This window comes from Leucopleurus acutus (genome assembly GCF_964270905.1).
Source record: "Leucopleurus acutus genome assembly, chromosome: 8".
Classification (NCBI taxonomy): domain Eukaryota; kingdom Metazoa; phylum Chordata; class Mammalia; order Artiodactyla; family Delphinidae; genus Leucopleurus; species Leucopleurus acutus.
The window spans coordinates 14,991,770-15,016,120 of NC_139151.1; the positions used below are offsets into that span (position 1 = coordinate 14,991,770).

At 40.7% G+C, this 24,351-nt stretch overlaps 2 protein-coding genes and 1 pseudogene across 3 annotated transcripts in view; all 3 read right to left on the minus strand.

Annotated features, from left to right (window-relative positions):
• LOC309964907 (trehalase-like) overlaps positions 1-24,351 on the minus strand; it is a 419,483-nt pseudogene that overhangs the window by 209,101 nt on the left and 186,031 nt on the right. The gene's annotated exons all lie outside the window — the stretch shown is intronic.
• ATP5MG (ATP synthase membrane subunit g) lies at positions 6,793-15,026 on the minus strand. The gene is made up of 3 exons (XM_082845734.1): positions 14,911-15,026; positions 8,955-9,115; positions 6,793-7,664 (listed from the first exon to the last, which is right to left on the minus strand). The coding sequence occupies exons 1-3, from the start codon at positions 14,960-14,962 to the stop codon at positions 7,566-7,568; spliced, it is 312 nt and encodes a 103-aa protein (XP_082701860.1). The 5' UTR covers positions 14,963-15,026; the 3' UTR covers positions 6,793-7,565.
• Positions 16,872-24,351, minus strand: part of UBE4A (ubiquitination factor E4A) — a 33,877-nt gene continuing 26,397 nt past the window's right edge. The window contains exons 17-20 of the mRNA XM_082845714.1: positions 23,101-23,281; positions 22,512-22,659; positions 21,263-21,420; positions 16,872-19,892 (exon numbers count right to left, since the gene is read on the minus strand). Of these exons, the coding sequence (XP_082701840.1) occupies positions 19,763-19,892; positions 21,263-21,420; positions 22,512-22,659; positions 23,101-23,281 (617 nt within the window). The 3' untranslated portion in view covers positions 16,872-19,762. The remainder of the gene's footprint in view (positions 19,893-21,262; positions 21,421-22,511; positions 22,660-23,100; positions 23,282-24,351) is intronic.

Sequence of the window (24,351 nt, forward strand, 5' to 3'; positions counted from 1 at the left end):
TGGTAATCACTTTTCTACCATCATGTTAGAATTCACTGTTATCTCAGAACTATAGTTATTCACTTGTTCTATTAACTTCCCTAAACTCTTGAGACCCAAAGTGAGATGACATCAAGGTAAAAATGCAGGCAATCCTTAGGGGAAACAATAGCTATTTTAACAAGTAGTCTATAATTCAAACCCACACAACAGTGTTTGAATTGCTTTTGGATTTGACAACACTGGAATGCATCAAAACTTCGAGGCTCTAAAGATAACCTTTTTTACTTTGTGCAAGAAGTCCAACATATAATTCTTATAAAAATCCACCATATCTATTTACAATAGCCAGGACATGGAAGCAACCTAAGTGTCCATCAACAGCTGAATGGATAAAGAAGACGTGGCACACATATACAATGGAATATTACTCAGCCATAAAAAGAAACGAAATTAAGTTATTTGTAGTGAGGTGGGTGGACCTAGAGTCTGTCATACAAAGTGAAGTAAATCAGAAAGAGAAAAACAAATGCTGTATGCTAACACATATATGTGGTATCTAAAAAAAAAAAAAAAAGGTTCTGAAGAACCTAGGGGCAGGACAGGAATAAAGACGCAGACGCAGATGTAGAGAAGGGACTTGAGGACACGGTGAGGGGGAAGGGTAAGCTGGGACGAAGTGAAAGAGTGGCATGGACTTATATATACTACCAAATGTAAAATAGATAGCTAGTGGGAAGCATAGCATAGGGTGATCAGCTCGGTGCTTTGTGACCACCTAGAGTGGTGGGATAGGGAGGGTGGGAGGGAGACACAAGAGGGAGGAGATATAGGGATATATGTAAATGTATAGCTGATTCACTTTGTTATAAAGCAGAAACTAACACACCATTGTAAAGCAATTATACTCCAATAAAAATGTTAAAAAAAAATCCACCCATAGGCTGCATGTGTAAATCCTATGAGGAATAGCGTGGTGCTATAAACTTATATATGATGTGCTTCTTTCAGCTCTCTGAAGGGTATAATTCCTGAAAGGCAGGTGTGGTAAAGAAAGAGGAAGCTAACATGATCAGTTCCTAAGGGATTTCTGGGATTTTCAGATTTCAGGCTAGGTCTTCTGTCAAGGATCTTCTGCTGCCCACCCTCTCATTCTTCCCTCCTAGGCCTTATGTGAAGGTAGCACTGCACTAACCTTGCTTAGTAGAGAAGGGCTGATAATCAGGGATCGAGATCTCTGAGTTTCAGAGTTAGAGGTTGAGATGCAGGAGTGACTCAGCTGGCATCAGCTTTGTAGCAGTCTCAGACTGCAGGCCTTCAGGAAATGAGTCCCCTAGGCCTGCATCTGCCTCTGTGGCAAACTGCCACTAAACTCTGTTTTATCAACCTAGCACCAAACACGGTAAGCTAGAGTTGGCTGTTTTACTGTTTGAAAACCTACTATAGACAAGTCAGATAGACAATGGGATAGGCTAGGATTACAAAGGTGAATTAGATACTGTACCTTCCTTAAAAAGCTTAGCAAGGGGAATAAACAAATGTAAATGTGTCATTAGGGTCCAGTGATGTGTGCTAGAAGAGGCCCAACAGGAGGGAAAAGGGAAGCAGTTTGGGAAAATCAGAAAAGACTTCTCAAAGTGGAACAGAGATGTACAGGTAGAAAGAGATGTACAGGGTAAAGGCCGAGAGAACAGCATTTATAAAGGTATAGATTCATTAATGGATAAATTAATTTATTCATCATACCTGTATTGAGTGATTATGTGCTTGGAGCTTGGGATAGTATCAGTGAACAAAATAGATTTTTAAACATTTCTGCCTTTGTGGGGCTTGCATTTATTTTAGCAAGGTAAAACAATAAACATAATAATCCAGTAAATCATGTGGAATATTAGAAGTTGAAATTTTTGGATAAAAAAGCAGGCTAGGAGAAAAGAGTATTTGGAGGAAGGTTTCTTGCAATTATAATTAGGATGTTTGGGGAAGCCCACACTGAAAATACTGAATGAGGTGAGGGAGCCAGCCCTGGGAAGATCTTGGGGTAGAGTATTCCAAACTGCGGAACCAGTCAGTGCTAAGGCAGGAGTTGCCTGGTGAGCTTGAGAAACAGCAAGGGGGCCAGTGGGGCAGGGTGAGAAAAGAGAAGGGTAGAGGGGGATGAAGTCGGAGATATAATGGAAAGCCAGATCTTGTTGGGTGGGCCTTGTGGCCCACAGTAAGGACTTTAGCTTCAAATCTGAGTGAGGCGGGAGCGACTGAGGGTTCTGAGCAGAGGAGTGACATGGTTATGACTTACACTTTGATACAATCACTCTGACTGATGTAAATAGACTGTAGACAGGCAAGCTTGGCAGCAGGAGGCCATTTAAGAGGGCATTTCAGCAATCCCAGTGAGAGATGATAGCACCTTGGTGTTAGTGGTGGAGGTGGTAAGAAATAGACATATTTTTAAGGTAGAACCAATAGGACTTTTTGAAGGATTGATATAGAATATGAAAGACAGGGAGTCAAGGATGACTCCAAAGGTTTTTAGCCTGAGCAACTGGAAGGATAGAGTTGCCATCAGCTGAGAGGGAGAAAACTATGGAACAGGTTTGGGATGGGGGTGGGGAAGGAAATCAGGAGTTCACTTTGGATATACGAAGTTTGAGATGTCTATTAAACACCCAAGTGGAGGTGTAGTGGCATATAAGCCTAGAGCTCAGAGGAGAGGTAGGGACTACAGCTATAAATTTGAGAGTCATCAGTTAAGAGGTGTCATTTAAACCGGGAGACTGGATGAGATCTCCAGTGGAATGATGAGAGAGAGAGGGAGAAAGAGAGCAAGAGAGCTGAGCCTTATGTTTGGGATATTCCAAAGACAGGCTGCCAGGGAAAGGAGGAACCAGAAAAGGAAACTGAGAAGTGAACAAAAAGTAAGGAAGAAGGAAGGCCAAAGGAAAGTTCTGGAAGTCAAGTCTATCAGAAAGTGCATCAAGTAGGAGGAAATAGTCAGCTGAGTCAAATATTGCTGAAAGAGCAAGTAAAATGAGGACTGAGAAGTGACCCATTTAAAGTGTCAGAGAGCAGTTTCAGTGGAGTGGTAGGAATGAATGCTGGATTGGAATGGGTTGAAGGGAGAACAGGATTTGGAGACACTGAATATCGGTAACTTCCAAAAAATATTTATTTAGGCTGCACCGGGTCTTAGTTGCTGCACATGGGATCTTCGCTGTGGCATGTGGGATCTTTAGTTGTGGCATGTGGGATCTAGTTCCCGACCAGGGATCAAACCCAGGCCCCCTGCATTGGGAGTGTGGAGTCTTACCCACTGGACCACCAGGGAAGGCCCTGAATATTGACAACTTTTGAGGTGTTTTGGTGCAAAAGGGGGCTAATTTTGTAAAAGATGGGATGTGTATACACTCACAGGAACAACAGACAAAACAACAGGAAAAGGGGAGAAATGATAGCACAAAGACATTGAATGGAGGGATTGGCTTTAAAAAGGAGCATGAATTGGGAATTCCCTGGTGGTCCGACGGTTAGGACTCTGCACTTTCACTGCCGAGGGGCTGAGTCCGATCCCTGGTCAGGGAACTAAGATCCCACAAGCCGCAGGGCCAAAACAAACAAAAGGAAAGAGAAAAAAAAAAAAAGGCACATGAACTATCTAGTATAGGCAAGGTGGAGAATATTCATGGGTGCAGACAGTTTGTTGAGAATGATGCTGTGGGAGCCCATGGAAGTTCTCCAATTGCTTTAGTTTTCTTAGTTAAGTAGTAAGCAAGGTCACCTGCTCACAGAAATAATCGTGGCCCAAGGAAACACAGTGTGGTTGTCAGGTAGTACTAGGTACCATCTGAAGATTCTGATCATGAATATAAAGTGAGATTAGCTACCTTGGCTGTTTCCCCCAGCTACATTCTGCTACACGGGTGCAAGTACAGACTGCGCAGACTTAGCCGAGGATGTGGTTTTGGCAAATGAGGACAACAAAATGAGTGAGAGGTAAAGAAGTTCAGGGTTTATTCAAAAGAGTGATCCCAATTGACCATGGAATATAAATAAGCCGGGAGAAGAGGGGACATCAAGGTGGTGAAGGAGATGGCAGCATCAATTTATTGATGGTCATGGTGACTCCAAATTAATATAGCTGGGATATTACAGGGAATGGGCTGGAAAGATTATAGGTGGTCAGAGAGAGGGATGCGTGAAGCTGAAACTATGGAGTGGCTGAAATTCCTTGGTAACGACAGGAATGAATGCTCAGGGGAAGGTGCGACATAATCATTGGACTTTTTAGGGAACTGAGCCCAGTCTGTTGGAAGGACAATTTATGTCAATAGTTCTCAAACTTTAGCATGCATCAGAATTAAACGGAGAGCCAATTCAAACAGAGATTGCCAGATCCCATCCCCCGTTCCTAGGTAGAACCTGAGAATTTTCATTACCAAGTTTCCTTACTTTGAAAACTACTGATCCACGTGTATGTTGAAATGGCCAAGAATTAAGACGGAACCCGTTTTGTAGACTGACAGAAAGCCAGGAGAAAAAATATTTATCAAGAAATAAAGAAGCGTGGCCTGGTGACTGGTAAAAAACTGCAACCATCAGGGGCAGTGGGTACATGATCTGAAAACTAGATTTAAAGCTTTTGAGTTTTTACGGGGACTGGTTAGAAGCTGTGTGGCTGAAACCCTGGTTGGTAGCAAAATGTGATTACACCAAGGCTGAAGGCATGTTGTCAAGGGCCTTGCATGTATTTATCAGTATTTTAATAGTATCGGGGCCTTTCATTTGGTAAGCAGGCCTACTGTTAAGTTCCCTGGTAAGGGAATCTCTGGTGGAATTGCTACTGTATTTATCTCAAGAGTCATCCTGATCATACCAATTCGTATTCCAGTAGAAATGAAAACCATATTAATTAGGAAATACTTAAGTCTCACAAAGCTAGATATCACTTTATATAAGATTAGGTAGGCTGACATCTGATTTGCCAAGAAAGCTTAAACAGCTTGACAGTAGGGCAAAGGACTGAGGATATACAGAAAGCACTGCAGAATGGAACCATGAAAAACGTGAGGGAGTCTACAAGGAGTGAAGGCAGGGCAGAGGCTACACATGGGATCACGACCTGGGCCCAACTTGCGATTCTACGGATTACTCACGGGATCCTAGCCAAATCACTGAGTGTTTCTGCAGCTTAGTTCCTGACTTCTTAACACATTACTGACCAGGGGATTTTTTGCAGAAACTAACTCCTGTGGCTGTAGTATGCCTCTGACCAAAAATGTCTTAAGTGGGTCTATCATTTGTGCCACATGCCTCAGAAGGAAGTTGAGGGCTAAATGAGATAGTGAAAATGTAAAGTGCTATACAAACATGAGATGTTAAAAAAGTAAATTATATTGAGCTATCCTTAGAAATCAGGGCAGAATATGTACTTAGGTATATAAAAGATAAGTGGAAAAGAAAAAAGAAGCTTATCCAAGGAGAGTAGTGCTGAGGCATATAGAACAGAGGATTAAGTATGCAACGCGGACAGAATCACATTCAATGTGGTCTTGAAATGCAAGCCTCAGGAAGGCTTTGCTGTTATTGACAATTTATGTATAATAACTTTAAGACCACATGCACCCCATGCATATTTCTACCCTAGCTTTTGTTAATGGATTTGAAATTGCCCGCTGCTGCTAGACTATACAAAGTGAAGGCAGGGATTGTGCCTTGTCTAAGTCCTTCAATGGGTTTCCATTCACAAGCCACATGGTACTCTAGCTGCATGCTTAGTTACCCATCTCACCAGATCAAGCTCTGTGAAACAGGTAACAGTCTTGTTCATGAATGTTTCTACCATTTAGCATACCTGGATTTAGAAGGTGCACCAAAAATATCTGACTTCAAACTTAACTTCACTTATGTGGCTAGTGGCAAACACCTGGCACGCAAAAATTCAGTGAAAGACAGTCTGAACAGTTCTCTGCTAGGAGGCAAGACATTTGGGGTTTAGGAGGACAAAAAGTAACAGGCCTGCAGAAGTCAAGTGGCCGCTTCAGAGTCCACTGCTATTTTAACCAAGGAAATTCTGTACATACACTGTTAGCCACCCTACACCAGAGGTGTGCCATATGGCAAAGGAGGAGGAAGTAGCAGTGGAGTTAGTAGTAAACATTTATTTTGAGGACTTTCTGTTGTGACCATGTAGTTAAAATAAAATCACATTACATATCATGAATCAATTTGGCCTCTGTAGGTTCTTACTAGTGCTAGCTATCTCATACCTTTAAATTTTTAAAAAATTAATTGCACTGCTCACTCACATATGCAATAGAAAAATTCATGAAAATCACCATTATTGTAGTAGTGTCTTTTGTCTGTTGCTATGCATATTTTAAGTTACTGAATGCCTTCTGAAAAGAGGTAGTTTCAGTTTTGACCACCTGCAGTAAGTTAGGCATTACTTCACAGTTCAGAGAGTAGCAGTCTCTCCTTGGTGAGTTCTTGCCTATCACAAAGAAAAGCTGTGCCCTTTATTGGCTAAAGCAGCAGTGTTCAAAACCAGTTGGTAAATTTGGGATTGACTGGATAAAGGTTCAATACTATTAAAGGATTAATACTATATTGTGAGCCATGATGCTTTTCCAATATGCAATCATCTTTTGCTTATCATCAGCTGGGATTCCATGTTGTGCAGTGGCTGCAAAGAGAGTTACAACAGATTTAGAAACATACCAACGAGACATTCATAGATGGTAAGAACCCCAGGAAAGGCCAATGAATGATTAAGTCGCTCCCAAATCCTCAATAAAGTGGCTCAAGATGACAGACTGATACCAATCACTTGTATTTATTTCAGGACATAATATATTATTTTGACCCATGGACGATACTAAACTATAATCCTGTTAAACATCTATAGGATATTTTATTTTTGTAAAGGTAGGTCTTTAAAAAAAAAAGACAGGTTAATAACATATCAAAATTAAACTGAAAACATAGGTCATTGCTTTCATTCTCTGTCCTAGTGTTAAAGATGTTACAAAGACACACAGAATATCACCCAGCTGGTCTCTTTTGGGGAAGCTATATTCAAATTGACAAAAAGTACCCCTACATTTACAGACACAGCTGTTGTCAAAGGGGTCTTTCTCTGATTTTAGCAAAGAAAAACAGTCCAAATTGTATTCTTTATACTAGGTGATTTAACTAGTATATACCATGTTTGGCACACGGTATTATTTTTCTCCTACTGGAACAAGTTCTTGTTTTCTCAAAGCCTTTCCCCAACTTTTCTAAAATTAAGCTTAAATATCATTTATTTCAAGACTTCAAAGTAAAATGCTATCCTCATATATACATGTACCAGGTTGGTATATTCATATCTATCCTTTCCAATTTCAGGCTAAGCAAAGACATGCATTTAGAGCTGTATTAATGTATTAAAGCAAAAGACAACCGAACTTAATATCAAGAGAAATTGTGACCTTCCATGTAGTGCTTGACAGAGAAAACACTGATTTTGACACATTGTCTTATTTTATTCAAATAGCAGTCTGCTCACACATGGTCCAAGAACACCCAAATAATAAAGCAAAGACTGGTCTTCAAACATTATAGCCAATGATGCCACGCTTGCCTATGATCTCGCCAACATAAAACCACATCCACACCTCAGTGGCCACCAAACCATTCAGTAGAGCTTCCTGAAAAAAGAAGCACAAATTTTAATGTACATTTTTTTCTTATATATTTAAAACGATTCTTTTCCAGGATTAAGTGACAGAGAATATAAGGATGCTATTCAAATTAAAGGGGAGTTTTAGTCAAAGTCAAGAATTACTGATGTTAACTTTAACTGCTGAGAACCCTTGAACTTTCAATTATGTAAGGTAAGTAGGCCAGAGCTTATAAATTCTTTCAAAGCATTCTTTAAAGACCTGAACTGACTTAACCCTTTCATTATTAGTTTATGAGACACTTTATGAGCCCTAAAACAACCCACATCCTGGAAATAGCTGCCGCATTTAGACAGGGCATCCATATGAAAGGACGGCCACAGGAAGGCAAGTCTCTGAACAGACATTTCTGTCTGGCCAAAGAAAATCTGTTGAAAGTTGAAGGGCTCTATCATTCCCTTTAGACATAATTTTTATTCATTTATTATTTGGTTTAATTCTTTCCAAGTATTCAGTAATTAGTTTCACAGATCAATGTTTTATTGCCCTAAAAAGTACACACACAGTTCCAGAAAACAGCGTTCACACAAGCACAAATATGGATCTTGAAACTCCAGTTGAAAAAAATACCTTTCCACAACAAAACTGGGCCTTTTCCTTTTAGCACCTGGAAGTGAATTTGTTCCAATTCTTTTTCCTTTTTTTTTTGGATGTGCTGAGCGGCATGTGGGATCTTAGTTCCCTGACCAGGGACAGAACCTGTGCCCCCTGCACTGGGAGCACAGAGGAGTCTTAACCACTGGACCACCAGGGAAGTCCTCAAGTTCCAATTCTTTAGAATTCTTAAGTCTTTAGATTTTATCTCCACCCTTCACATCATATTATATGCTTCTAGGTTTTGGTATTTTTACCCTCCATGAGTGTTAGCTGCTTGACTGTGATATAGACCAAGAGCTTTTAGCCAAATCGGGGATAGTTTTAGGACTACAGACAAAAAAAGTACAGAATCAGCAAAGCAAGCCATTCTATTTAGTACACTAAACAAACAGGAAAGGAAAAAAAAAAGCTGCCCAGTAAAAGTGATCACTTCTTTGTTATAAGATTAATAGGAAACTAAGACATAAAACAGCCCAATTATTTCAACCCAGATGACAAAATTACAAAGTATCTTTCTCCACAGTCAAAAAAGAGATTATCTCTCATTATGTTGGTTTCAGCCTCACTGAAAAATACATATATTAATCAAAACAATCAGAAAAATCCCAAGGGGAGACATTTTCTTTTATGCACATACGTTTTCATTTAGCCCATAGTTACCTTAACTGTAAGCTGTTTGAAGCTACCAGTTTGAGCACTATTGATAATTTTTTTCAAGCTCTGAATAGCTGTAGGGATCTCAGCAGGGGTTGGAGGAACCAGCTCAACCTTGGCATAGTGCCAAAATGTGGCCAATCGAGGTTTCGAGTAAGTCACAGCAGCTGGAAAACAAAACAAAACAAAAAACCAGGATGAACTCACTAGAGACCGAAAGAAGCAGATGTGTGGGCTGGACACAAATATTTATTCATGCATCACATTCATTCAATGCTTGTACCAAATGTGCACCCGGTGTGAAAAGTCAAAGCTGCTCCCTGGAAACCAGAGGCTTTTAAAGATGCAGAACACCTGTGTCACAGGGCAGTTCAATCAGGCAGGAAGCTATAAGCACATTCAATTATGCCAGGACTTCACTAGTGGCCAGTACCAGAGTACTAGTACTTCATTTATGAATGGCAAATCTAGTTAACTATAAAGTTACCAGAAATTGTGTTCAAAAACAAGAAAACAGCAGCAATGTAATCATATTGTCTTGTAGAGACCAAAAAATTTGGAGGGAAGAGGTGCAGAAGGGGAGGGAAGGAGCTCTGTAGAATGGCATCCTTAAGAATAAGATTAAAACTTGTCACTATATTGGCCACAAATCCAGATAGAATTATACCAATTAGTACCCATTTCTGGTATCCTCATCAATATGTGCTGGATTAACAAAAGCACAGCTGCTCCTCCTTCAAAATATCACAAATAATAAAAATAAAGCCTACATGTATTGTTAAGAGCAGCCAAAACTTAACTGTTATTAAGCTGAAATTCCTCAAGGTATTTACTATTTCAGGAAAAAAAAATTTTAACGACCAGGGTAGATGTGAGACTATGGTAGTGATTTCAGCAAAAGAAAAGGTATTTTATATAAAAAATTACAAGACAGCATGACAAAAACAGCACAAATACATGAACATCCATAAAGTGTCTACTGCTTAAAGACAGATAACCCAAAACTCCTGGTACTTTCCCTAATATTAACTGCCTGTATTTAGGTATTTCACTACTCTTAAAGTTACTATCTCCATCATCCTCTGGCTTAGGGCCATGGGTAAATCTTTAAGCAGACCCAAAGCTCTACCAGATAGTTCTAAATAGAACTGCCAACGCCTGTAAGACGGCGCCATCAAAGAGAACAAAGTCTTGTTTAACAGTCAACAGTCTTTAAAATTATCTTCAACATACAGATATGTTATTCTTTATAAACAAACAAATCAGTACAATGTACACAAACACTGTACTTTAGTTGGTAAATTTGTTTCTCAGGGAGTTTAGGTTAAAAAGTTTGAAACTGCTTTACATGTATACAAGGGATGAACAAAATATAAGTAAATGAATGGTGGATGATGGGAGCCAGGTTTCTCACTGTAAGAGAGGGAAGTTATAGATGTGGAAGAAAAGAACAAACCTTGTGGTACTGGATTAGAGTTGGAGACATTCATTATGAACCCATGTTTAGTTTTATATACAGATTGATCAATAAGAAACAACTATAGTTGACCTTTGAACTGCACAGGTCCACTTATATGTGGAGGTTTTTCAATAAATATGTACTATGGTACTTCACGATCTGAGGCTGGTTGCATGCGTGGACGTGGAACTGTGGATATGGAGGGCCAACTGTAAAGTTATATTTGGATTTTCAACTGCATGGGAGTCAGCGTCCTTAATCCCCACATTGTCCAATGGTCGTGTGTGTGTGTGTGTGTGTGTGTGCGCGTGTGTACACACACACCCATGGGTGAATATACAGATGGTCCCCAATTTTTTTTTTTTTTTTGGCGGTGCGCGGGCCTCTCACTGTTGTGGAGCACAGGCTCCAGACGCGCAGGCTCAGCAGCCATGGCTCACGGGCCCAGCCGCTCCAAGGCATGTGGGATCTTCCCGGACCGGGGCACGAACCCATGTTCCCTGCATCAGCAGGCAGACTCTCAACCACTGCACCACCAGGGAAGCCCCATGGTCCCCAATTTTTGATGGTTCAACTTATAATTTTTCAACTTTACAGTGTGAAAGTGACATACATTCAATAAAAATGATACTTTGAACTTTGATCTTTTCCCAGGCTAGCGATAGTGGGTACCATACTTTTTTGTAATGCTGGGCAGTGCCAGCAAGCTGCAGTTGGTCTATCATGTGATATGAGGGTAAACAACCAACACACAACCATTCTGTTTTTCACTTTCAGTACAGTACTCAATAAATTACGTGAGATATTCAACACTGTTTTCTAAAATAGGCTTTGTGGTAGGTGATTCTGCCCAACCGTAGGCTAATGTAAGTATTCTGAGCACAATTAAGGTAGGCTAGGCTAAGTTATGATGTTGGTAGGCTAGCTGTAATAAATGCATTTTCGACTTACAATATTCTCAACTTGTGATAGGTTTACTGGTACGTAATTTTATTCTAAGTAGAGGAATACCTATACGCACACACCTCCTTGTCCACTGAGAGGGCCTAGAGGCAATGATATTCTAGTACAACAGTCTCCCCATATCTGATTTTGCTTTCCATAGTTTCAGTTACCTGCAGTCAACCACTGTCCGAAAATATTAAATGGAAAATTCCAGAACTAAACAATCTGTAAATTTTAAATTGTGTGCCTTTCTGAGTAGTGTGATGAAATTTCATGCTGTCCCTGTTCCATCCTAATGCTGTGTCACAATGCCTACATCATCTGCCCCACCTTATCCTATCATGTAGGCATTATAACATCTCACTCATCAGAAGGGTGAGTACAGTACAATAAGATATTCTGAGAGAGCCCCCCTCACATAACTTTTACTGCAGTATTTTAATTGTTCTGTTTTATTAGTTATTGTCGTTAATCTTTTACTGTGCTTAATTTTTTTTTTTTTTGCGGTACGCGGGCCTCTCACTGTTGTGGCCTCTCCCGTTGCGGAGCACAGGCTCCGGACACGCAGGCTCAGCGGTCATGGCTCACGGGCGTAGCTGCTCCGCGGCATGTGGGATCTTCCTGGACTGGGGAACGAACCCACGTCCCCTGCATTGGCAGGCGGACTCTCAACCACTGCACCACCAGGGAAGCCCACTGTGCCTAATCTATAGATTAAACTTTATCATAGGTATGTATGTATAGGAAAAAAACAGCATATATAGGATTCAGTACTATCTGTGGTTTCAGGCATCCACTGGAGGTCTTGGAACTTACGTTCCATGAATATGGGGTTACTAGCATAGTTTAGTGGCAAGGAACATATCCAGTACCTAGATCTTAGTTTCAAAATACAATTGTCCAATAAAAGGAACTAGGGTTCCTTGGAGAAATGGCTAATTCTAAGGCTGGGGCAGAGGATACACAAGATGAATCTGGAGAATTCCCTGGCGGTCCAGTGGTTAGGACTCAGCGTTTTCGCTGCCGGGGCCCGGGTTCAATCCCTGGTCAGGGAACTAAGATCCTGCAAGCCATGTGGCATGGCAGGGGAAGAAAAAAAAAAGTCTGAAGCATCTTGTAGTACCAGAAAGTAAAGGGGAATGTCGAAGGGACAGAGGTGCCAAAGTGACAGTTCTCAATGACCAAAGCTGGAACAACGTGAGCAACAAAATAAATAACATACTACTGTACTACTGGAGGTACAAAGTTTGAAATGAATGTACGTGAGTCCATACAATAAATGACTGAATAAAAAAATGGGGAAGAAGAGACAAATCTTTCTCACAGAAGAATTCTATTTAAATATATGTAAATATTCCCTCTTACAGGAGATAAGAATCCTGCCCCTGCCTCCCCCAATTTAGTTACTTGCTTCTAAAGAATACAGTATGAAAAGGAAAAAACAGTAACTTTAGGAGAAACCTAGTGAAACTACCTTAACCAAGTGATGAAAGCTAACTTCACTAGTGATGTTATATGGATATCACTTACATCATGATATGTGATTAGGGGACTTCACTTTTGTGGTATTCTTTCTCAAAATCCATAGCTCCAGGGACTTCCCTGGCGGTCCAGTGGTTAAGACCCTGCACTTGCACTGCAGGGGGCACGGGTTCAAACCCCCATGCCGCTAGGTGCGGCCAAAGAAAAAAAAAAAGAAAAAAAAACAACAACAGCCCCATAGCTCCAGACTAATCATGACAAAGACACCAGACAAATCCAAAATGGGGAACATCTAAAGGATACCTAGACAGATACCTACACAGACATCTTGAGACTGTCAAGGTCATGAAAGGTAAGGAAAGTTTGGGAAACTGTCACACAGGAGACTAGAGAGATAGACAACTCATTGCACTGTGGTACCCTGGATTGGTTCCTGGAACAGACAGAGATTAACTCAAAAAGCTGGTGAAATCCAAATAAAGTCTCAAGTTTAGTTAATAGGAAAAAAAAAACCCCAAAAAAACCCCAGACTCTATGACCTTTCCGAGGAAGTTTGATGAATTAAAATTACTTATTTCTGTAAGTGTCTTTGTCCTCCAGGAGAATTAACAGATACAGTTAGCAATATTTTAGATATTTAACATTAACATTTAATACACCAAGTTAAGCTACGAAGCAAAATACAGCTCCATTTTAACATTCTGGCCCCAGTTGAGTTCTCCTTTCTGAGTACTTCTGGAAGAATAACAACCTGTATCTTTTAATTATTCATAGTAACAGAGGAAATGGTTGATATATTTCATAATTATTTTCACATTACTTTTCTTTTTGTAAATTATCATTAAAATTAGTTTGCAATTCCCCAAGATGCACCACCGAAAAGATGTGAAAGCCCTGGTAGGAGAAAAAAAACCCACCTGAAATTTAAAAAAATTTGCCTCAAATCATCCACAAAGTCCAAATAATCAAGCCACTATTCCTTCTCCTTGCATTATGTAAAAATGTAGAGCTTTATCTTAGTCAAGCTGTAAACTTAAGTTCTTTGGTAAAGTGTGTAAACTTATAATAGTAGTGGACTGTGGGGTTCTGTAGGAGAAGAGGATCAAGTATTTAAAGTATCTGACACTGTCAGGCATTTAGTAACTCATTGTTCGACTGCTGATGGAGAAAAGGGAGGAGACAACGAACAAAATTTGAGCGAAAGCCGTTCAGAGACCTGCGCTTCAACCACTTACTAGAATATAGCACATCTAGCGAAGAAGCTTCCGTCTACTTAACTGATCTCACTATGGGGATAAAATGAATAGCTTGCTACAGGAGACAAATGAAATATTTACTGACATAAGATTACTACCTGGGCTGTGACTACTCAGGGTTGCTCTGAAATACAACCTTCTACTAGTAAAGATACATCCAGCTTTTTCGAACAGAAAATCCCCACGAACGCTAACGTATGGTAATAAACATTGCTGCTTACCAATATCCCTTCCTATGCTTACCGGGGCAGGAATATTCGTTCGTAAAGCTCAATTTCACCTAAAAATTCCCTTAGATTAAAGGCGAAGTATCTCAGGATCTGGCCAGGACAAAATACAAAGGCAACGTTCCAAAGGTCACCCATCCTTAAAAATTCTGCAGACTTTCACATACTCCACTGAGCAGCAGACAAGCTGATGCGGCCGCATTTCTATGCTTTCATGTACCTCTGCCTGCCGTCTCCCACGCTCTCCTAGCGGAGCCATCCCCTCTCTATTCCTCCTCCTGGAGGTCGAAGGGCGTCATGGCGGCGGCTGCTGGGCAACCCCGGCTGCCTACACACTCCCTCCGCTCGCTGTTGCGGTCAGAATTCAGAATCTCTAGGTTGTAGACAGAACCCAAGCCGCAGGCCTGGCCAGCGAAAAGCTAGAGAAGAGCCGCCAATCCGCCTCCTGCCTCCCCCGCCTCCACGTTCAGGCCGTGCCCGCCGCGGCTCCCGCCGGCCGCTCGGGTGACCGCCTCCCGCGTCCTCCCCTCGGGCCCTCGCAGGCCTTTCCGCCCGCCCGGCTACCCGCGTAGCCGGGCTGATGCCGCGCTCACCGCTGACCAGCGCCGGGGCCTTCTCCGCGAGGTTACGGACAAACTGGGCCATGGTTCTAGGACGGAAAGCCCGTCGCGCCGACCGGCCGGCTGAATGTCACCCTCCCGGAAGGACCTGCCGCAGGACCCCGTTCCGCTTCCAAGGTCAGGCCTCTCCTTTCCGTGCCGGTCCAAGATATTTAGGTGTCCTAGTATTTTTCCGGAATTCTGTGGGCCAATTCATTTTCTTCAGTCACAAATGAGAAAGTGGGTACGAGAAGATGAGACCAGAGATCACGTAAAATACAACGGAATTCCGCAGAGAAACAGGCATTTCTTGGGTCAGCCGCTCAGGGAAGTCCGAAAGGCCGGCGCGACGAGGGATGGCGCATGCGCTCTGCGGTGGCGCAGACCTCCACTTTTTTTTTTTTTTGCGCAGGGTGATTTTGCAGCTTTTCAGAGAGAACGAGGCAAGTTAGGGCTGGAAGGCACCGCTGCGACTTTTCTAGGCCAACATGATCGCCTTACAAAGGCAGAGAGGGTGGGTCCTAGGCCAAACACGGACAGTTAGGTGTAATCCTGGTCTCCCCCGCATCCTGTATTAGGATTGGAATCCAATTCCCTTAATTCCCTATCCAGCCGCAAGGAACTATGGGGATATAAGAAACAAAATCACAGTTACTGAGGGCCTTCAGTCTGTCAGGCATTTTGGAATTTAAAGAAAGCCTTTGTTAGGTAGTGTGCCCATTTAAGACTGGCATTGGTAAATGGCCACAGTAGCTAGTGAGTGGCAGAGTTGGGATCTGATGAGGTTGCAATGTAAACAGAGAAGAGGCATTAGTATCGGATTAGGCGTGGTGCTGATCTGGGAAGAGTTCCTAGAGAAGGAGATCCTTGGGTTGATGCATAACAGAACAGCTGTGTCCTACGGAGGTGAACTTTATAGTTAATATGACTGGAAGGAAAGATATACGTAGGGATGTGGCATTTGATGAGAAAAACAATAAGTAATGGACCCGGGGAAGCCTGAGCAGAAGTAAAACTGATTGATGGAATGGTTAGAGGTGGAATGAAAAATTAGGAGTGATATCAAGGAGTCAATAACAGCGCTTCAGTGAAGGAGTGATTCAGTTGCCTGATACTCCAGAGAAGTAAAATTAAGGATGAGGAAGTTAATGTAGCAATATAGAAACATTAGCTAGAGCAGTTTCAATTAGGATAGAAGCCAGAGTGAAGAAATATGCCTATAAAGGAAGACCAGCCAGAAAACCAAATGTGAGATATGAGACTCAAGGGGGAGATTGAAGATCGAGAAGCGGTATTGACAAGATTCCTGATGAGGCTGGAAATAAGGTTGGAGGGATTAGCTTTGAAACTGTGGGGCCTTTTCCACAGATGAGATGATGGAAGAGAAGTTTGAAAGTGGAAATTCTGAAATCTGTGAATTAGAAGGCAAGGTCATCTGAGTGTGAGGGTTAAGTGGGAGGGTGGGAGAAAATCTAAGGGAAGAAGTTAAAGTTTGGAGTAGCTGTTGAAGGACACACAGAAGGGTGGTTGGTCACACCACTCTAAAGTTTGTGTCATTTTTCTCCAACAATAGCCTGTAGCTGGGATATTGGAGCAGAGGGAAATGGTTGGGTTAATCTGGGCTGAGGTTTTGCATAGCAGAGGTGCAGAAACAAGGGGCAAGAAAGGGGAACTTGATAGTGAATGATTAAAGTGAAAGACCTGGGGTTTAGGCCAGATGAAGAAAAGTGAAGCCAAAAGTGAACTGCTTAGGAAGAAACATGCCCTGAGACTCATCTGAAGATAACTCCAAGGTCCAAAAGCCTGGTAAGGCAGGTTAGGTCAGCCAGGCCACACATTTGATACGACCTTTAAAAAAAAGTAAAGTTCAGAGCCCACTAAGTTTTCAGAGGGATTTCTGGAACTGCCACTAGCTTTTGATACTGTAATAAAGCAGTGATAACAAAGGTTAAGTCAGATGTTCATTTATTAAATACAAGCTTTGAACAAACACCCCCAGGCAAGTATGACAAGAAGTAACCTTCCTGGAATGTTCCAAAATACAGTTACGTTGATCAAGTTTTATTTCAATCAAACTTTTTGTCGTTTTGTTCTTCATTTTCTTTGTTTCTAGGTTCTTTTTCTTTTCCAAGCAGTTAGAGCATGTGCATTATTTCTTCACATGACATCAACAGTGCAGCATCAGCCTCTGGCTTGTAGAGGCACCCAGTAGACTTATGCTCTGTGCAATGGCTGCTTAGTAACCAGCATCAAATAAAGTAATGAAGCTTTTGTAGAGTGTGATACCAAATAGCAACTGGCACCTTCACCTGCACCATTAAAAAACCTTCGACATTTCTTTCAGTTTTCACATATCCATTAAAAACTATATTAAAAACAAACAAACCCAGATTGCTTGATAAAACCTACTTAATTTTCCAAGTTTAGTATTACCCTCTTAGTAAGCAATACTAGAGCTGATTAGAGTCTTCACTTTCCTATCATACGCTAGCAAAGCCAACACATAAAACTAGGTATGTCAGAAAGTCTGCTCTGATAGATTTAGAGCTTGCTGAGTTCCAGAAAACACAAGCCCTCTTTAAGCTGAGTGCACATACGCACCATGTTGTACCACGATCATAATTTTTTAGTCGCATTTTTGGGATGTCTTAAATTACTTCAAGGAAAGGAAAAAGGCACAGAGGACACTTGGTTTCCTTACCAATAGTGGCCTTAAGCTACGCACTTGCCTTTGTGATGAGTTTATAGATATTCAGCAGCATTAATGGTGCCATAGCCATTCATAAAAAGTTTCAGGAAAAAAGATTTTTAAAAAACAAAAACAAAAACAAAAAACCTTGCCAGAAAAGGCTTACAATCTGAAGACTTAACTTAATACAGAAGTAGAATACAGACACAGATACAAGAGGCAGCATAGAGGTTGTTAACTAGAAAGCTGCTGGGAACAGCTGCCTTCTGAGGTTTTGTGCCCGTTTTTTCCTCCAATTTTCTCCTATAAAACTCTGGTCTTTTCCCCACTTCTTTTAAAAATGAAAATATCCTTCTACATTGGGTTTGGAAGATAAATGCAAATAAATTGAAGCTTATTTTATACAGTTCATTCTCAGAGAAGTAAAGGAGGATAATAAATATGAAAAGAAGCTCATTTTAAGAAAATAAACACATCCTGTCAACCCATGCCTTAAAGACCCAGGGAGCATACTGAATTACTATCTTACATTCTGGCATTTGCGAGAGTCCTAGACTGCCTTTTTCATTTATAAGCACAGCAACAGGCAACATCTACTTTATATCTAGTGTGGGATGCCCTCTGACTTGAGGGTTTCCAGCTGATACCATCAAAAACACATCAAGGACTGCTTATAACAACTTGTGTTGGATTACCGTAAAACTACCATCTTATTTGAAAGAGGCCATGGTTAACAATAATATCCTCTAAATGAAGCAATGACCCCTGTTTCTGGATCATACCACTTTTCTTGTTAGTTATATTTTTGGGCTTAGAGGGATAGTGATATAGACAGTCCATAGGGGAATGTGCCTCACTCAGCATGTTAAGCTGCACAACTGAGTAGGGAACTCAAGCTCAACCTGTAAAAGTGGGGCCCATCCATCTACTAACTACATAGGCCTAAGTGGGTATTTAAAATGGTTTGTGGACAAGGTTGTGCTCAAATTCCTGCTCTGTTAATTGATGACCTAAGGCTGAGTTAGAAGCAGCTCTTAGAAGTCAGGTCTTAAGCCCAAACAAACGTTAACTATATACATTTTACAGTCTCAGAATTTTGTCTAGAATAAGTGTTAGTAAACATGGCCACACACTGCATACATCTTACCATGGAAGAGACAATATAAATTGGTACTCTGTTTACACTAGACCAATATAAAAATGTACACGGTGTGTGTATGTAGGTGTGTATATATATATATACACTGAGATATACTGCTGATATTAGTGTCTTAAAATGACATTTTTCATAGTTACAATATTTGTTGCCTAACTTTTCTACTCAAGCCTAATCCTTGATTTCCAGCAGATGAAAAGGGCCCAACAGCCTTCTTTTTTCACCTCAGAATTTTCTGAATAAAGTGTCAAAACTGCAAATTTGTTCTACCAATCCTCCTAAAAATATTATAGGGCTAAATTTTCTGTGGTAATGACAACTCCATGGGGGAGTGTTTGGCCTCCAAGATATCTTTGAGTTACAATGTAACACAAAACTAAGAGCTACCAACTGAAGTTGCATAAGATTCCTTTTTTTCATGTCATCTTTCATCTTATTCAAAAATCTACTCAAACATCAAGGTATCTGCTTTTATACAAAATGTTATTCTGTAACATTGCAGAGCTGTAACAAGGAAAAGGGCTGAAGTCTGGGTCATAAAGTCTAGTAAATACCTTGATAACACAGGACTTTCTGATATCAGCTGTCAATACGTGACATCATATACTTAAAAGCAGTGCTCACCAAAGATGTCTGAGCAGTTCTTGGAAGAGAAATAGTAGGGTGGCAGGAGGTTTTAGTAGTTGAAGTTAATGTAATTTAAGGTAAGAAAAGGAAGAAGAACGAACAGGAAGAGATATAACAAAGGGTAAAAATTAGTGATGATTTCCAAACATGGTGATGCTATAAGTATAATTTCCTGCAAGCCAGGAGCACTGTAAAGTTCTTAGGAATTTTAATTATCATAATTTGAGAAAGAGCAGTTCTCTAATTTAGTAAAGGGTGAAGAATAAAAAAGAAAGCAAGAAAAAGGAAAGGAACAGAACCAGAAAGAGAGAAACCACAAACAATTGTTTATCTACACTCTGGGGTTGGTTTTTGGTTTGTTTAGGTCACAGTATTTATTCAAGTTGCTCCTTTTGTTGTTGTTTCCTCTCTGCAAGCCAACGTTGGATTTTTTCTTTTAGTTCTGTGTTTGGCCGGATCTGGTCCATGGTGAGGGGACTACGGTTAAAGGGATCTGTTTGGTCACTGAGACAAAGAGAAAAAGAGAAATGGGGTTATTTCCGTAAGTTCTAACATCTTCAGCCAAAAAGAGAATACCTAGGCATCCCACCTTGAGACTGAAGCTAGAGTGTATTATGATTCTGAATCAAGTGCTGACTTGAGGTTAGAAAGAATGGGATGACAGAGAGTGATTTGGGAGGTTTTTTTTTTGTTTTTTGTTTTTTGCAGATTTTTTAGCTACTTTGTCTCTCCGCTTAACAAACTTTATCTCAACATTGCTCTTCAGATGGTATTTGATTCCATTTCCCCAAGACAGAGACCCTGTAACAATCATGTCGGCATAAAGAGCTGTTTGTAGTTTTAGTGACAGACTCTTGAAACAGTATAAGGTGTTAAGGGAGAAAGCTTTGTAGGCTGACACTCGATTTAGCTAGCTGATTGCTCTTCAAGTAAATGCAGATTATGGCTTCCTCACAGGTAAAATGATATACCTTCTCTCTGTATTCTCAAGCCACGATAAAAATATAAACTCTCACTGACACTTTGGAAAAGACATACTACCCAGCACAGCATCATGCATATAGCGAGTGCTTAATACCAAATACCATCAAGTAGAACATCCTTTTTTCCAATATTTAAAAAATATTATTTCCCTAGATCTGGGTCAACTTATATAACTTCATTTTAAATAGGCAGAGTTTCTCAGTACCCATTTCTTTCTAATGCTGCACTTAGAGTAGGCAGGCTGGGGAAAACTTGTAGTCACCATGGCTGAGTGCAACAGCTGCAGCAGAATGTGGGTAAACCCATACGATGAGTGTAAAACCTGAATTTTTTTTTTCAATCTGTCTTTTATATTTTTACAACTAAAGTAAAATTAAGACAATGTCAAGTCAACTTATACTCCAGGTTGACTTTTTTTTTTTTTTTGCGGTACGCGGGCCTCTCACTGTTGTGGCCTCTCCCGTTGCGGAGCACAGGCTCCGGACGCGCAGGCTCAGCGGCCATGGCTCACGGGCCCAGCCGCCCCGCAGCATGTGGGATCTTCCCGGACCGGGGCATGAACCCGTGTCCCCTGCATCGGCAGGCAGACTCTCAACCACTACGCCACCAGGGAAGCCCAAGGTTGACATATTTTATAATTGATAGAAATTATTTCCTTGAGGAAGGAAGAGGTAAAGTTAGCTCCAGCATTTCTCAACAGGTGTCTTGTTTTGGATGTTGAAATCCTTAACAATCAAGTGATATACTTCTACCAAAATGCCTCCTCAACACAATACGTTAATAAATCAACAATGTGGAGTACCTATTGGGTGCACTGTACTGGGAGAAAAAGATGATAGCAGACAAATGCACACCTGTACTCTTGAGGCTGCTTTTGGGGGCTGGCTTACCTGAGCAAATGTCTGGCAATGGTGGATCTATCCACAGTGACTCTGGAAGACGGCAGCACCACAGGGTCAGACATCAGTGTGCTCATGATGGGATCCAGAAACTCATCACAGGCATCTGCATAGGTCTCCTCTTCCTGTTGCTGGAGGTCTGCTAGAGACTGAGCACAAATACCGGGCAGTTACGGGGAAATCACAGAAGCAGCTGAACTCAAAATGCTCAATGACTATACCTTAACCTTCAAGGGTTATTGTTAGTAACCCTTTATGGCGACAGTAACAATTCTCAGCTTTATGTTCTAAACAAGCCAATATGGATACTATAGGAGCAAATTTAACATTCAGCCCCAACTCTGAATCTTCAGTTTGGCTCAGCTGCTAGCAGCCATGACCAGAAATGGATCTAAATGTTAACAGGGGAAAAAAACCACACCACACTCAACATCCATCCTTCTGACAACAACCCGGCTGTAAGGGGTGGGGGTTGGAGGGGTTATTATTTGTATAATTACAGAGTTACCCATGCAGTCTGTGTATGAAAAGCAGTTTCCGGTTTTAGGAACAAACAGGTATGGGAATTTAAAAGTGGCTTCAACATCTGCTTGAACTTTAGTTCCTCAGCGATCCATCTGCCTAAGCTCTAGGCAAAGATGAAGCCCAATTCAATAAATAACTCAATGAAGGGAAGACTGTTATCAATTAGGAAGGTTTTCCATTAGACTCCGTGCCATAATTTTTCCTTCTTCATAAATGCAAATGCAGCTGCTCCAACGAAAGGGATTAGCTGAGTACAATACAGTATTTTAATCTTTAAAATGTATGGCCATTCCTACATAAGCCAACTACCAACTACAATTAGAGAGAACAGAGAAAAATCAATAAAAATCAATGACTAAAAGTTACTAATCTTGAATTGTATTCTAAAAAGTTCTGTATAAATATCGTAGATTTTCAAGTCTATTGGTAACACTGTACAGAGAAGTTTTCATAAAAACGGCCTATTAAAAATCTGTAAATTCTTTTTAGTAGAAGCTTCTTAAATTATTTTTCTGTTCTCACCCTCATATTGAAAAGAGTAGTACTATTAAAGAATATGGTAGTTTTAGCTATTGACTAATCAGGAAGAATCAGCTATTTATATTTTCTCAACGCAATACTCTTTTCCCCCCTCAAATTGGGTAAAAAAGCAGAACGGCTGAGTTGACATAGTTTTTATTGAACAAGTTAATAAGCAAATTATCCTCCTCCTTACCTTGATTCTCTCCGCTAAGTTGCTGAAAGCCACAATCATATTCCCAGGCTTATTTATTTTCTTCAGGACTCGGACTGTCTGTGCAAAGAGAGTTGGGGAATAGGAACGTCCATCCTTGGGCACAGTGGCACAGAAATTCTCCTCATCCCTAGAAGGTCAGCATCAGAAAGAAATTGAGCATCAGAGGATAGGTCAAAGAGGGCAATAACGGATGGGTTGAGGAACAAAGTTCCCCATCACTTATATACCATGAATGTTCTTTTGATATAGAATGATTTCTTCTAATTTTTAGGAAGGAAGTCTTATCAACTATCCCATGACCTTAAAAATATACTGCTTTTCCAAACAATGGATCAGTAAAGTTTATCTTTGCACAGATCAAGGCAGAATGTTGGAAATTCCAAATAACGTCCCACAGGTCGTACAAAATCTCATTATTTAAAACTATAGAAGATTCCTTCATCAGCCAACTAGAAACAAACCATTTCCTTTCTATTTCCACATAATTACCAGCTAGTCATTCCACTGTCAAAACCCCCAGTTAAAACACGAGCAAGGCCTCTGGCCTGCCCAATTAAATCTCAGGTACCCAAGATTTAAGTAGATGGTGCAGATATCTGAAACGAGCTGCTGGGGTTTGAAGTCAAATTCACTGAAGTCCTTGACTTTTAAGGCCCCCATCTTGGGGCCAACCAGGTGCTGCAGGAAGTAGTTCAACATGGAGATGATGCGCTCAGCCAGGAAAGGATGCACAAAGAGGGATTTGATCTCTGGAAAAAAAGCCGAAGTCTGTGAAAACTCAATCCATTAGCAATCTTCAACTTACAATGTCTTAGAGTTTTACTTGGAGACCTCTGGGGACTGCTATTTTTTAAAATACATTTTCATTGCAGTAATATTAGAAAATATTAGACAAGGAACAGCAAACAAACAAAATATAAAAACTACTACTCAGATGTAAACACTGTTAACATTTTGCTAATATATCCTTCTAGTTTTCCTGTCCATATTTACATACATATACATTTATAAAACAAAATGATTATCATGTTGTACATATTCTGTAACTTACTTTTTTCATTAATGATATCGTAAATACCTTACCATTTCAGTAAATATAGGTTCCTGTGCTGTCCAACATGGTAGCCACTGGCTACATGTGACTATTTAAATTAATTAAAATTAAGTAAAAAATTCAGTTTTTCAGATACACTATGCACATTTCAAGTGTTCAATGGCCACATGTGGCTAGTATCTATAGTATTGGACAGTCTAGATTTATAGAACATTTCCATCAAATAAAGTTCTATAGGATAGTGACGATTCATACCTTTTTTTTTTTTTTTTTTTTGCGGTACGTGGGCCTCTCACTGTTGTGGCCTCTCCCGTTGCGGAGCACAGGCTCCGGACACACAGGCTCAGCGGCCATGGCTCACGGGCTCAGCCGCTCCACGGCATGTGGGATCCTCCCGGACCGGGGCACGAACCCACGTCCCCTGCATCGGCAGGCAGACTCTCAACCACTGTGCCACCAGGGAAGCCCCTATATATACTTTTTAATACTTTTTTTTCCTGCTTATTTTCAGAGTACCTATCATTAAATCTTTCTAAACTCTCCACCAGAAATGTAAAACTCTCAAAAATAGTTTTTGGAGATGTTCTTTCTGGAAGCTTCCATTCCTCACTCCAATCTGGACTCCTTGTTTTATAGGCCTATGGTGTGGTGGTCATACAAGCTACCTCTATCATCAGCCTGGGAACTTCCTTTGCATCTCTCTTACAGGATTCCACTTTCCTCCTTCATTTTGATGGAGTATATTTATCCTTTTGTAGCTTCTCA